We start from the raw sequence: 15,897 nt of genomic DNA, 5'->3' as shown, positions 1-15,897 counted from the left end.
TGGATAAATTGTCATTGAGATTACATAAGAGACTCTTTTAAACAACTTTGTGGTGATTTAGAAGTTCATGTTCCACCCTTTCTCCACACAGGCCACTGCTGAGCAGATCCGACTCGCGCAGATGATTTCGGACCACAATGATGCTGACTTTGAAGAGAAAGTCAAGCAGGTGAGAATTTAGCTCACCCTTCATCACATGTAGCATCCCACTGCACTTTTAGACCCTTTTTGCTGGCTGAAGGGAGCTCCGTTACATTGGTGTACATTCAAAGAGATCAAATATTGTTCCAGGGTTTCCCTTTAGGAAAATGTGGTGCCAGCCAACGTGTCCAGGAACATTTTAATTTACTAACCATTTGAGAAATTTACCCCTTCATTACTCATCTCTAATGTATATACTGTATTCTATACCATCTACTGCATCTTGCCTATGCTGCACGGCCATCGCTCATCCATGTATTTATATGTGCATATTCTTATTCATCCCTTTACATTTGTGTGTGTGTATAAGGTAGTCGTGAATTTGTTAGATTACGTGTTAGATATTACTGCACTGTCGGAACTAGAGACACAAGCATTTCTCTACACTCGCATTAACATATGCTAACCATGTGTATGTTACCAATAAGATTTGATTTGGTGCATAACCCATTAATGAGTCCGCCCACTGTGCTTAGAATGACAGAAATCACATTTAGATTATGGTAATGCATCTTAACAGAACATGCAACTCATGTATTGAAGCAGCCAATGAAACGTCACTTTCAAACATTTGCCAAATTCCAATTTGCGGGGGAGAACAGCGCACCTGGGAAAACACCATTCAAAACAGCGCATCTGATAGCGTTCCATATGTGACCGATGAGAATCGCTGTTAGAAACCTAGATAGAGCGGGAATCTAAAGATGCAACAACTAGGATGGGTTGCCAATACGACTAGGCTTGTGTCTTTGGCTTCTAGACAATGAAAAAAAGTTGATAAGAACCAATAGAACAGGAGAGAGTCCAATAGGGAAGTAAATGGAGATACATTTGCCAAAATTATGTAATAACTCCGGTCTATACAGAAATAATCATTAAAAATACTTCACCAGAAAGCATGTCTTAGCCACAGAGGAATTGAGGATCATTAGCTTCTTTTAAAAAAAATAGCTGTGGATTGTTTAAAATCACAAGCGTGTCGGCCTATGCCTGTTTGGCAAGCCCACACTTTAGGCAGCGCACGTGGCAATAGGCCTGGCTGATTGAGTTGCGACTGTCAGTGTACAGTGTCTAAAATATGTGTGAAGGTAATGTCTTGAGTATCATTTAAAATGTTAAGACAAGAAGGGGAGTGGTGTGGCAGAATGGCTCTTCTCCTGCCGATTGGTGCGTTTCATTTTTTATTACATTTTTTATTTAAGCTATATTTAACTAGGAAAGTCATGAACAAGTTCTTATTTACAATGACGGCCTAACCCGGATGACACTGGGCCAATTGTGCGCCACCCTATGGGACTCCCAATCACGGCCAGTTGTGATACAGCCTGGAATTGTTTCATTGTGTGAATTGTTAGCCCTTTGTTTTGTTTTTGTCAATTCTCCATTTACGTATTTCACCAGTAGTAAATATGCCGTTAATCCCCATCGTTTGGTTACATAACATTTGTGTAATGCATGTTAATTAGCCAATTACAGTTATCATTCTGAGTGGAAATGTTGTTTGCAGAGTTCACAACCTGCTGCACTTGTGATGAACCAGTTTTGGTTTATTTCATAACCATAATCTACGAGATTTGTCAATTATTTCATTATTTTGTTTTGAGTGTGCCATGTGAGCGATGTGCAAGTGTCTGTTTTTTCTCTGTCCTGATAATGTTGAGAGAGTGCCTGAACACCTGAACACGCATAGAAGTACCTGGCCTGCTGAGCGGGAATGTGGGAAGGTGTTTTTTTCATCCATTGCGAATGATATATTAAAACTATAGTTCCTCACAGTAAGTTTTTAGAAAAATCTTTACAACAATCTCCCCCTCGATAATCACCAATCCTCGGTGTGAAAGGGCAATGGAAGTTGTAGTCCTATTGCTGCGTTGCCATTCAGTCTTATCTTTAGCCGCCAATGGATCACAATGTGTCTGCAGAGGCTGTTGATCTCGCATTAGTTGACTTTTAGATTTTTATCATTTTGATTCAGATTTTTATGATTAACCACGTGGCAATGATTTTGAGAAAATAAAACATTATTATTGAAATGAAACTGTTCCATGAAAATGCGCATATGAAAATCATAACTGGCACACTGAACTGTAGAAATGGTAGGAAACTCACGCGCACCTATGAAGTCTTTTATAAAAGAATTGCCTCCACATTTCCATGGTTGGATTTTGCCTATTGGCTACTTTGATGCCAGGTAAGACATGCCTCATAATATGAAATAAAAATTCAGATTTCAAACAATTAAGTATGTCTCCAGCTCACATTGTAAAGTGGTGGGTGATGTGCTGATAGCCTGTTGCTTGCACTTGAATTGTGAATGGGAGGCGCTCTTCAATTACCAGTTGAGAAATAAAACTAGTAACGCTTTAATCATGCACAAACTGTTTTTAACACGCAATTGTATTTAGAATTGTTGCGCAATGAATGGGCTTATAAAAGCACACGTTTTACTCTAGCAGCAACCAGCTGAAGAGCTGCAAAAGAAATCCTTCTCAAAATAGGCTCTGTATGCTTTTCGCGTGTGATAGTTGTTGAATAAATAAGATGCTTGATGACTAACGAAAATACACAGGACAATTTTGAATTCCACAAAATTATGCAAATTAGCCTATAGACCTATAAGCATGATGGTCAAATGTATTTCCTTCAACTGGTATTTCTATCAATGAAAAAAGCATTGGGATTTTTTTTCTCGCGGCCAAGCAACTGTTTTATTTATTGACTTTGCATTTATTTTATTGGCCAAAAGCCGCCAATTGCCAACTAACGGAAACTGTAGTGTCCTCACTTGCAGCATCAAACCACCTTTAGCATCTTTTGCTCTGGTCTGCTAACTAGAGCTTAGCTTTACTTCTTGAAGTAAATTAATCAAAGAGGTGTTTCTTAACAGTTGGGGTAATTGGCCTATGTGGATAGGGCTATATTGAAATCTTTCTTACAGAATAAATATGAAAGGCATAAGCATGGTAGCAATTGAAAGGGAACAGTTCTGAGATTATGGGACAATTTATTAGACAAGTTGAGTACACAACAGGTTCACCTACCACAAGACTGAATCCAAACATTATACTGTTTTATGTGGATTTTACATTTACTGTACTTTTTGCTGCATTTGTTGATTACGAAATCTGAAAATACTCCATTTATTCAGTAACATAACAATATTCCTGGAAAATATGGGGTAGGTGTAACATAAGACCAAAAAATGACAAGGGTTTGACAGAGGACTAACTGGTGTCTCCCAAGTGGCAACACACCTCTCCAAAGTGTGCACAGTTCCTAAGTAATTTCAATGTACTTTTATGACTCAAAGAAGAGTGTTCAACTATAAGGTGCTTTTTTTGAGCTGACCTAACTGTGGTTTAGGAACTAGAGCAGGCACACTTGTAGTTTTGTTTGGAATACAACCCTACATCCCCGCCATCACACCTATTACTTTTTACGCAATCCAAAAACGGACCATTTTAAATCACAAACAGGGTCAGGTGGGCGTCATTTCAAAGCTTGTTCTATTGCCAACATGACTAGCTAAGTTATAAAATACAATCTTAGTGTTAGGCTTTCACAAAGCAATTCAGAGATACTTATTTGTAATTTTGGTGTGCATAGGAGTCATGAGTGCATTTCTGTTCAGATCAACCCAGGGTCTGATGCCATGTCATCTTCTAACTACATCAGACATAGTAATGATAAATGTTGACACTGTATATGACATGAGTTTAATGATATGGAAATGTGAAGTGCACATTTGGAAGGGTGTTTGGCTTGTTTGTATGACATCAAAGCGGTATTTGTTAAAATAGTCTCATCTTTCAAAATACACCGAGTCCTCTTAATTTACAGCATTTCCCTCATTCGGACAATTTTTTTTGTTGTTGCAAAAGTTGCCCAATTAGGAGGAGGGATGTGGGCAACTTCTTGTCACGTGTGGTGTTCAAGTTCAGAATGGCTGTCAATCAAAACCCATATAGCACTGTGAAGCACAGAGCCTGAGCTCTGACGTCATTTATAGCATGTTACTGTACAGTCGCTGCGTTCCAATTTTAGGTGCTAATCAGTGCCCAAATATGCCATTTTCAACCCATATATCGGTACGAGTGTATAGGGCTACATGGCAATATACTCACTGAAGATTCTCATCCGTTTCCCCCGTCCAGCTGATTGACATCACAGGCAAGGACCAGGATGAGTCCATGATCGCTCTGCACGACTGCAACGGAGATGTCAACAGAGCCATCAATGTGTTGCTGGAGGGTAGCCCAGATACTGTGAGTTTGGTCTTTGTCAGGGCTTAATAGTTGGACAGAAGGGAGGGAGTTATTCTAGCTCACTACAGGGCGAATCCTTACTTCCACTTAAGTACATTTTCATTTAGTCTTGCATTCATGTCAGTGGGAGACTAAATTTTTTTTACTTATGTCAAAGTTAGGTTTTGCCTAACATAATCAAACTGAACCCTGTCGGTCACCTCACCTGTCTCCTCAGGACTCTTGGGAGATGGTGGGGAAGAAGAAAGGAGTGTCTGGTCAGAAGGAGCCTGGCCACGCCGAGACCGGAGAGGAAGGAAAGGATAACAGGGAGAGGGGAGCAGAGAGGGACGTGGCACGTCGTAGAGGTGGGGCCCCGCGCAGGGGCCGAGGGGCCAGCAGGGGACGAGAGTGTGAGTAGAGATCACATACCTTTGCATTGTCATGGGAAGTGACACTGGCACCCCAGTGTAGACCCTTTGTAGCTCCTGCTGTTGTCATGGAGGGGCAGTGTGTGCCACAAACATTCTCACCTTAGATTTCTAAAGAAGAAAAAATCCCGCATTGTAGCGACTTAACAGACATTCTAACTTTAAACGCATCTGTTTTCCCTCACTACCTCATGCGTGTTCCCTCTCCTCTCAGTCCGTGGGCAGGAGAATGGTCTGGATGGAGGAAAGGCTGCTGGGATAGCAGGCAGGGGCACAGAGCGAGGCCATAGGGGGAGAGGCAGAGGAAGAGGTAAGTTTCTCCACTACATAGTGCATTCGGAAGGTATTCAGACCCCTTGACTTTTTCCACATTTTGTTATGTTACAGCCTTATTCTAAAATTGATTATCGTAATTTCCGGACTATAAGCCGCAACTTTTTTCCCACGCTTTGATCCTCGCGGCTTAAGCAATGACGCGGCTAATATATGGATTTTCCCCTCTTTCAATTCTTTTTTTCCAAAAAAACACATTCTGTGACGTGCTCAGTTTTTTGGCGACATGAAGCTTTCATTAGACTAGGGGTCACCAACCTTTTTGAAACTGAGAGCTACTTCATGGGTACTGAGTCATACGAAGGGCTACCAGTTTGATACGCTCTTCTGAAATAACAAATTTGCTCAGTTTGCCTTTAGTTATACGTTATTAATAATGATTAATGATACTCATCTATGTGAAGAAACTGATCACTTTAATAATTTCTCACAATAATTATCAACAATGACAATAAGGTGGGAAACATATCAATATTCAGCACTCTAATCTCAGTAATTGTTACATTTTCAGATGATCACTTATATCACTACATTTCATAGGAAAAATGTCCCATTTTCACTAGCCACTGACAAACCCTTTTAACAAATCATGAACTATGTTGCACTGTTTCAAAAAGTTATCAATTATGTAATGTTAAGTAGATTTTTCTATTTTTAAATAAATCTTGTCACATTTTGAACTAATGACCAAATCTGCTGCATTTTTTAACACACTTTTAAATTGAACACAATTCTTCAATATTTTAATTCAACTTCGCCATGGCACTGCCATGTTGCCACTGACAACATCTGGTATCTGTTGCTTTGTTAGTGGGAAGACTGGCATTGCATGCTGTTCACCAGTGTATTGTAATCTGGTGTGTAAATTGACACTGCAATTGTGAGTGAGTCTTTCAGATGTGCATCAGTGAGGCGTGTTCTGTGTTTGTTCTTGATGAAGTTCATGTCAGAAAACGCTGATTCACAGAGATAGGTTGAACCAAACAGGCTAGCAACCTTCATAGCTGCTGTGCATACTCCACTGTACTTCTGTGTCAACAAGGCACCAAAAGTTTGGTGCAGCCTGGTAGGCTTTGAGGTGGAGGTCATTTTGCAATGTTATGATTTCAATTTCCACCTGTCCAGCATCCAAGTTGAACGTTGTACTTAGTTGCTCAGCAAAGAATGTTGTGTCCACATTCATGAAAGGATTGGAAACGAACGACACACATGGCTCAAGCTGATGAAGGTCACAAAACCTATTCTCAAACTCTTGCCCAAGTCTGTTTATGACTTCACAGTACTTTTCTGCAACTTTGTCAAATGTCTCAGACGCAGAAGCATTGTCTTTCAGCACCGACAGCACAGAGGGAAAGTGCAGCACCTTTATTTTTCTGTAAATCCACAGAGAACATATTCATCTTGGCTTTAAATGCATCAGATCAGTGTCCACTCTGTGTCCTCTAGCAGTGAGACGTCTTCGCCTTTGGACTGCTTGAACTCTTTGATTTCACCCAAAAGTGACAAAAAACGAAGTAAAACTCGTCCTCTGCTGAGCTATCGGATTTCTGTGTGTAGCAGCAGGTCACCATATTCAGCTGACATCTCCTCCAATAGCACCTTGAAAATCATGTGCTGTTTTGCTTTGGAGCGGATGTTGTTTATGATTTTTACAACGGGAGTCATCACGTGCTCAAAGCCGATCACTTTTGCACATAACGCCTGCTGGTGAATGATGCAGAATTTGGGGACGTCTGGGTCACTTTTACAGTGAGCGATGAAACAGTCGTAAAAAATTATTCCTCCTCCCAATCGTTGTGAAAGTGATACGTTTTCTTCCTTTTTTCTGCCATGTTTTTGGGGCAAGAAACTGATTTCAGCTACCATCTTCGCTGCGCCCGCTAGCTTACTCTCCACGAGCACAGTTTTTTTTCACGCGCACAATACTGACCTTTGAACTAGAGTAGGTCAGAGTTCACCTAAACTTATCTAAACTCATGTATAATGAAATATTTTAAGATATTGTCATTTTTAAATATACACTGCTCCAAAAAATAAAGGGAACACTTAAACAACACAATGTAACTCCAAGTCAATCACACTTCTGTGAAATCAAACTGTCCACTTAGGAAGCAACACTGATTGACAATAAATTTCACACACATGTTGTTGTGCAAATGGAATAGACAACAGGTGGAAATTATAGGCAATTAGCAAGACACCCCCAATAAAGGAGTGGTTCTGCAGGTGGGGACCACAGACCACTTCTCAGTTCCTATGCTTCCTGGCTGATGTTTTGGTCACTTTTGAATGCTGGCGGTGCTTTCACTCTAGTGGTAGCATGAGACGGAGTCTACAACCCACACAAATGGCTCAGATAGTGCAGCTCATCCAGGATGGCACATCAATACGAGCTGTTGCAAAAAGGTTTGCTGTGTCTGTCAGCGTAGTGTCCAGAGCATGGAGGCGCTACCAGGAGACAGGCCAGTACATCAGGAGACGTGGAGGAGGCCGTAGGAGGGCAACAACCCAGCAGCAGGACCGCTACCTCTGCCTTTGTGCAAGGAGGAGCAGAAGAAGCACTGCCAGAGCCCTGCAAAATGACCTCCAGCAGGCCACAAATGTGCATGTGTCTGCTCAAACGGTCAGAAACAAACTCCATGAGGGTGGTATGAGGGCCCGACGTCCACAGGTGGGGGTTGTGCTTACAGCCCAACACCGTGCAGGACGTTTGGCATTTGCCAGAGAACACCAAGATTGGGAAATTCGCCACTGGCGCCCTGTGCTCTTCACAGATGAAAGCAGGTTCACACTGAGCACATAACAGACGTGACAGAGTCTGGAGACGCCGTGGAGAACGTTCTGCTGCCTGCAACATCCTCCAGCATGACCGGTTTGGCAGTGGGTCAGTCATGGTGTGGGGTGGCATTTCTTTGGGGGGCAGCACAGCCCTCCATGTGCTCGCCAGAGGTAGCCTGACTGCCATTAGGTACCGAGATGAGATCCTCAGACCCCTTGTGAGACCATATGCTGGTGCGGTTGGCCCTGGGTTCCTCCTAATGCAAGACAATGCTAGACCTCATGTGGCTGGAGTGTGTCAGCAGTTCCTGCAAGAGGAAGGCATTGATGCTATGGACTGGCCCGCCCATTCCCCAGACCTGAATCCAATTGAGCACATCTGGGACATCATGTCTCGCTCCATCCACCAATGCTACGTTGCACCACAGACTGTCCAGGAGTTGGCGGATGCTTTAGTCCAGGTCTGGGAGGAGATCCCTCAGGAGACCATCCGCCACCTCATCAGGAGCATGCCCAGGCATTGTAGGGAGGTCATACAGGCACGTGGAGGCCACACACACTACTGAGCCTCATTTTGACTTGTTTTAAGGACATTACATCAATGTTGATCAGCCTGTAGTGTGGTTTTCCACTTTAATTTTGAGTGTGACTCCAAATCCAGACCTCCATGGGTTGATAAATTGGATTTCCATTGATTATTTTTGTGTGATTTTGTTGTCAGCACATTCAACTATGTAAAGAAAAAAGTATTTAATAAGATTATTTCTTTCATTCAGATCTAGGATGTTTTGTTTAAGTGTTCCCTTTATTTTTTTGAGCAGTATATATAAATGCAAATGTGATTAAAAAGAATAGCAACAGAATACAATTCAATTTCAGACGCAGCTCACTAGTGAGTTGTGCTTTTTTTAGACCAGGCCTGCTAGTGAGTTGTGCTATTTTTAGACCAGGCCTGCGGGCGACTCACGTGGTCCCTGGGGGCGACCTGGTGCCCGCGGGCACCTGTTGGTGACCCCTGCATTAGACCAATGAAATTGTCGAACGGGTTAAGGTCAAACAACTTTTTTGTTTACTGTTTAGATTAAATCGAGCGCTCTCAAACTTCCCATCATTCTGATTACGGTAGTCATTTTGTCACCCTCATCATGGCACAGACACGGAGAAATGCATATAATGCTGCTTTCAAGTTGAAGGCGATTGATCTGGCTGTTGGAAAAGGAAATAGAGCTGCTGCACGGGAGCTTGGTTTTAATGAGTCGATGATAAGACGTTGGAAACAGCAGCGTGAGGAATTGACTCAGTGCAAAAAGACAACTAAAGCTTACTGCAAATTTTTTGTTACAAGCCGTGTTTCGTTAAAGCCTGTGTAAAGTTAATTTGTTTCAATGTACCGGTAGGCACATGCGGCTTATAGACATGTGCGGCTTATTTATGTTCAAAAAAAAAAAATGTAAAATTCAGTGGGTACGGCTTATATTCAGGTGCGCTCAATAGTCCGGAAATTACGGTAAATTGTTTTTTTCCCTAATCAATCTACACACACTATCCCATAATGACAAAGCAAAAACAGGTTTTTAGAAATGTTTGCAAATAAATGAAATATTACATTTACATAAGTATTCGAACCCTTTACTCAGTACTTTGTTGAAGCACCTTTGTTAGCGATTACAGACTTGAGTATCTCTGCAGATCCTCTCAAGCTCTGTCAGGTTGGCTCGTCTCTGTCCCTGTTGCTGGAAAAACATCCCCACAGCATGATGCTGCCACCACCATGCTTCACCGTAGGGATGGTGACAGGTTTCCTCCAGACGTGACGCTTGGCATTCAGGCCAAAGAGTTTGACCTTGGTTTCATCAGACCAGAGAATCTTGTTTCTCATGGTCTGAGAGTCCTTTAGGTGCCTTTTGGCAAACTCCACGTGGGCTGTTGTGTGCCTTTTACTGTCAAGAGGTTTCCGTCTGGCCACTCTACCATAAAGGCCTGATTGGTGGAATGCTGCAGAGATGATTGTCCTTCTTGAGGGTTCTGGCTCTCCCGTCTCCACAGAAGATCTCTGGAGCTTTGTCAGAGTGACCATTGGGTTCTTGGTCACCTACTTGACCAAGGCCCTTCTCCCCAGATAGCTCAGTTTGGCCAAGCGGCCAGCTCTAGGGAGAGTCTTGGTGGTTTCAAACTTCTTCCATTTAAGAATGATGGAGGCCAATGTGTTCTTGGGGACCTTCAATGCTGCAGACATGTTTTGGTACCCTTCCCCAGATCTGTGCCTCGACACAATCCTGTCTCGGAGCTCTACTGGCAATTGCTTCAACCTCATGGCTTGGTTTTTGCTCTGACATGCACTGTCAACTGTGGGACCTTATATAGACAGGTGTGTGCCTTTGCAAATCATGTCCAATCAATTGAATTAGCCACAGGTGGACTCCAATCAAGTTGTAGAAACATCTCAAGGATGATCAATGGAAACAGGATGTACCTGAGCTCAATTTCGAGTCTCATAGCAAAGGCTCTGAATACTTATGTAAATAAGGTATTTCAGTCTTATTTCTAATACATTTGCAAACATTTGTTAACCTGTTTTTGCTTTGTCATTATGGGATATTGTGTGTAGGTTGCTGAGGATTTTTTAAAATTTTAATCCATTTTAGAATAAGGCTGTAACAAAATGTGAAAAAGGGGAATGGGTCTGAATACTTTCCGAATGCACCATAATATGGCCCATGGGTTTCGGTGTGAAGAGCTTGTTGGTTGGACTCCTGAAACATGAGCTGTGTTCAAATACTCACACTAACTATACTATTTGACTTAAATTGAGTATATAGTATGCTTATTGGCCATAGTATGGATATAGTTAGTATGCCAAAAGTTCTCGGATGTCGTACTAAATTCGCCAAAATAGTGTCCACTGCGTGTATACTTCATATTTCCGTGTTTTTTGGGACCCATAATGTAATTCTTCAGAAAATGGGCATTGCTTCACAACGTTTTCAGATTTGAAGAAATTGTCGGAAAATATACAGCCGACGAGAGCGGATACAAATTCGTTGCTTTAACTAATTATGACAAATGTTAAGAAAATGTTGAGCAATGTAATAAAGTAATGTCTTTTCAAATAAGTTACGTTACGCGTTATGTTGGTTGACAATTTGTTAGCTACGCTATCCTTACGAACCGCACAGCATATCATTACAACAGTATGTACCAGGTATGTTAGTTACCTACTGTAACGTTAGTAGGCTGCTAGTACAACAAACTTGCCAGTATATTTACTTTATGCTATCTAACTAACTACCCAATGTTTATTTACTTGATTATTCACATCATTCATAGCTTAGCTAAGTGCTATAGTCGTACAGGTCAATTCGTAAATTCGCTCTGGCTATCTACCCAGATTTCAGAGCACTCTTGTCTGACTACCAGAGGCAGAGTGCAGAATAACTGATGAATTTACACGCTCAACACCTGTTGAATGTTGCTGGTGTCATTAAACATCGACAAAGAAAACATAATTCAATTGTTGCCAGTAGCACAGTTAGTCACCTACGCTCTGGATAACATGAAAACAGGCTAACCAGCCCTGCTAGGGCGAGTAAAATGGTCAGCTTGAGGTGTTCTCTCATTTGTGTCTGGAAGTAGCTAACAAGTTAGCCAGTTAGCTTGGGTGATTGATTGCCGTTGTGAGTTCAGAACGCTCAGATCAACCCTATTCCACGGCCAGAGTGTCAAGTGTGTGCTCTGAATTTAAGAACGGACAATCTGACAACGCACTGAATTTATGAATGCTCAGAGCGCACTCTGGCATTCCAGATTTGAATTTACGAACACACCCGAAGTCTAGCTAGTAATTTGTTATGCTAACAAGCTAGCAAGAGGTTGCATAGCAACAGCATCAACTTCCGATAGACAGGCAAAGCGCTAGTACTCTCAACTGAAAGGATACCGTTTGTTTAAGGTATACTAAAATGAACTAATAGTATGTAGTGTATACCGTAATTTCCGGACTATAAGCCGCAACTTTTTTCCCAGGCTTTGAACGTCGCGGCTTAAACAATGACGCGGCTAATATATGGATTTTTCCCGCTTTCACATTTTTCAAAAAAAAAACACATTCTGTGACGTGCTCAGTTTTTTGGCGGCATGAAGCTTTCATTAGACCAATGAAATTGACGAACGGGTTAAGGTCAAACAACTATTTTTGTTTACTGTTTCGATTAAATCGAGTGCTCTCAAACTTCCCATCATTCTGATAAAGGTAGTCATTTTGTCACCCTGATTCTTGGGGGTACAACAAAGTATTTGCAGCCACTCGACATCAGTGTAAATCGTGCATTTAAGGTGGCGCTCCGTGTTCAGCGGGAGGCTTGGATGACAAGTGGGGAGAAATCCTTCACTAAAACAGGGCGCATGCGAAGAGCAACTTATGGTCAAGTCTGCCAGTGGGTCCAGACAGCGTGGAGCATTGTCAAAAAATCCACTATCATCAACGGGTTTCGAAAGGCTGGACTGCTGCGTGTTGAAGAGGGCTCAGCGGGGGATTTGCCTCCGGATGAAAGTGACGAGAGTGACAATGAAAACGATCTAATATCGGATGAAGCAATTCTGAGGCTATTCAACTCCGACACCGAAGGAGATGGTTTCAGTGCACAGGAGAAGGAAGATGGTGACCAATGACTTTCTTGGTAGGCTACTGTTTACTGCTAATTTTGTATTTTTTGTTACAAGCCGTGTTTCGTTAAAGCCTGTGTAAAGTTCATTTGTTTCAATGTACCGGTAGGCACCTGCGGCTTATTTATGTTCAAAATAATACTTTTTTTAAAATTCAGTGGGTGCGGCTTATATTCAGGTGCGCTTAATAGTCCGGAAATTACGGTACTCATTATGTTAATATGTATTCGAACACAGCTAAGGTCTCAACATAAACTAAGGTTAATGCCCCCTCTAGAGTGTCAAAACAAAGATATCATAGCATTCCAGGGCTCCAAACTAACCTTTTATCCTGGTGGCACTGGTGCCACTAACTTTTTCATTTGGTGGCACCAGCCCATGATTTTGTAGCACCAAACATTTTTCGTGTTGTCACGCAATATAAATAATTGGTTACTATCTCATAAAGTCTCTCCCAGATCTTTATTATGTGTAAATAGACTACTGAGATGGTATTCAAGAAGTACGTGGTTTTTTTTTCTAACATGTCCAAGCAGGAACGCATGAGTCAAGATATTTTTATCTTCACCAGATTGTCATTACATTTTGGGTTGACAATTAGGTTCTTACATTTTAATGTCAAAATAGGGCTCCAAAATGTTCATTAAAAAAATTAAATATATATATATATATATTCATTAGCATGCATCTTTATGTGCACTAATATGACAGGCTAATTCATTTGGGGCTAATTCACCACCTGAGAAAGTAAACTCAAAACACATTAGCTAGATTGCAAACTCTAAATATAATACCTACTGCTAGTAGCCATGTATTAATCTAACAGTAAATTTGAGGCCTGTTATATTTAGGCAATGAGGCTTATATGCACTCGGGATAGCCTGTGCGCATTTTGCATGCTCCGTAGCTCAATGCCATATCTGATATCTCGATTGTAAAACCGTGTGCTATTAGCTCAATATTGACGAATGACAATAATGCACTTTACTGTTTCACCAAATCATGGTTTTAGCCGCCCAAAAAACAAGACTTTGGAATGCGGTGACTAGGTAGAATGTGCAGCTTGCACCGATTCCACCAAATATAATTTTTTTGTCTTACAGCCAAGTCAAAGGGTCACAAAATGCGACTAAATTGTTGCAGAATGCAGGGCTCCAGACTATCTGTTGTAGGGCGCGCAATAACATTTGAATGTGCATTCAAGCAGGCAAATGTTCCACAAGGGACAATGCATTGTATTTTCTGTAGTGTTATGTTTTTTTCAATAGTGTAACTTGACTGTCCCTCTCTCTAGGGGAAGAGCGTGAGCGAGGCAGGCGAGGGGGCAGGTTTTCAGCACAGGGCATGGGGTAAGTGAACACCTGTGCTTCTCACAGAGAGGGATTTATGTTCCCGCTTACCTGTTGCCATGGTCACCAGAGAGCAGGACCTCAGCCTGTTGTTAAGGCTTAATACATCAGCCAAATCAAGTTGAAATGCTGCTCTTTTGTCTCTGAATAACGGATTTGCATTAAAGTCAAATATAGACCCACACCATATCTGTAACTCAATGGGTGGGCATTGAGATTGTTGCACATAGGGTTCTGCTCTGTGTCTGTGGCATATGGTGTGTTCTAGTTCCTTGTCCTTCCCTTTGGGTTAAATGGGGCACAGGTTTGTATGCGTGAGTTGTGTGTTTTGTCTGTCAGTATGCATCGTCTCACCCAACCCTGGTCATTGAGTGCCCTAGATGTCATCACATAGGAAGTGGTTAGGCCTATATACTTTCAATTGCTTTGAAGATGATCACAGTGATGAGATTTTAAACCAGCTTTGATAATGAGTAGTATTAAATTCACTCAACATAAGACATACAAGATACACTAATATGTCACTTTGTATTGAATTATAATTAACACTTAGTTGGCTATATAATTCGTCCTAGGTGTTAGGACTAGCATTAAGCCCCAGTGAGATGACTGTCTACTATTTCTAGGGTTGTCAAAGACCAGGCTTTGTGGGGTTTAGATGGCTTTGTGGGGTTTAGATGGCTTTGTGGGGTTTAGATGAGTGGGCTCTTTCCCAGGGGGTGCAGCAGGTTTAAACGCTTCCTCAAAGTAGGGCTGGGCGATATGGCCTAAAAATCATATCTACATTTTTTCAAACTTATGGGCGATTTTGTGTGTGTGTGTGTATAGATAGAGTATAGTGTGTGTGTGTGGACACCCCTTCAAATTAGAGGATTCGACCACTTCAGCAACACCTGTTGCTGACAGGTGTGTAAAATCAATCACACAGCCATGCAATCTCCATAGACACACTTTGGCAGTAGAATGGCCTTACTGAAGAGCTCAGGGATTTTTGACGTGGCACCGTCATAGGATGCCACATTTAGAACAGGTCACTTTGCCAAATTTCTGCCCTGCTAGAGCTGCCCCGGTCAACTAAGTGATGTTATTGTGAAGTGGAAACATTAAGGAGCAACAACGGCTCAGCCGCAAAGTGGTAGCTCACGGAACGGGACAACTGAGTGCTGAGTAAAGTTCCAACATCTGGTGGACAGCCTTCCCAGAAGAGTGGAGGCTGTTTATAGGAGCAAAGGGGAGGACCAACTCCTAGACAGCTAGCACATAAGTCTATGGCTAAAATGCTGCTAGCGTACATGGTATTGCAATGCCGCGCTTGACAAACTGAGCATACATTTCATGTTCATTGTTACTCCCATCTAAGTACGGCCTGCTATGTTCTAAAATGTGGGAGTTGAGACCTAAAAAGTGTATTGTTACAAAGGTCAAAGGTCCTCTATTACAGTAAAATGTCTCAATGGGTTTCGGTTTCCATATGACCGATTTTGTTGGACTGAACCTCAAATGCAAATAGCGAGTTGAAACCGCTTGTCAGAGAGGAAGAAGTGATCTTTAGTTTCTTTGTTGTTGTGGGTGGCAGGGGGAGGGACTTGGAGTCTGTGTGCAAGTGAGAAGGTGCACAGTGCACACCGCACAGAAGGAGTGAAGAAGATGAGACCAAAAAGACACGCTCATAAAAACTGTTCGTTTTTTTTTACCTTGATTCTTGCGATACAGGCATTTGAAACATTGCGCTGAAACATGCATTCAAATGAATTATTTATATATATATATATATCGCCCAGCCCTACCTCAGACAAACCTGCATGTCAATTTCATCCCTTTGAAATAATTAACACTGATTTATTTCTGAGGCACCTGGTTTGTGGGACATGAAAGAAAAATTTGCTGATCATTAAATAC

At 41.8% G+C, this 15,897-nt stretch overlaps 1 protein-coding gene across 13 annotated transcripts in view; it reads left to right on the top strand.

The window, feature by feature from the left end:
* Window positions 1-15,897, top strand: part of LOC106588163 (ubiquitin-associated protein 2-like) — a 92,900-nt gene that overhangs the window by 23,884 nt on the left and 53,119 nt on the right. For all 13 annotated transcript variants that reach the window (XM_014176872.2, XM_014176868.2, XM_014176874.2 and 10 more), the window contains 5 exons: window positions 92-169; window positions 4,356-4,466; window positions 4,684-4,858; window positions 5,091-5,186; window positions 13,944-13,998. In XM_014176872.2, the coding sequence (XP_014032347.2) occupies window positions 92-169; window positions 4,356-4,466; window positions 4,684-4,858; window positions 5,091-5,186; window positions 13,944-13,998 (515 nt within the window). The remainder of the gene's footprint in view (window positions 1-91; window positions 170-4,355; window positions 4,467-4,683; window positions 4,859-5,090; window positions 5,187-13,943; window positions 13,999-15,897) is intronic.

The sequence above is a fragment of the Salmo salar genome, chromosome ssa27 (assembly GCF_905237065.1).
Source record: "Salmo salar chromosome ssa27, Ssal_v3.1, whole genome shotgun sequence".
Taxonomy (NCBI): Eukaryota; Metazoa; Chordata; class Actinopteri; order Salmoniformes; family Salmonidae; genus Salmo; species Salmo salar.
Note: the sequence above shows the minus strand (reverse complement) of the source record. Positions and strands in the feature narration are given on the sequence as shown.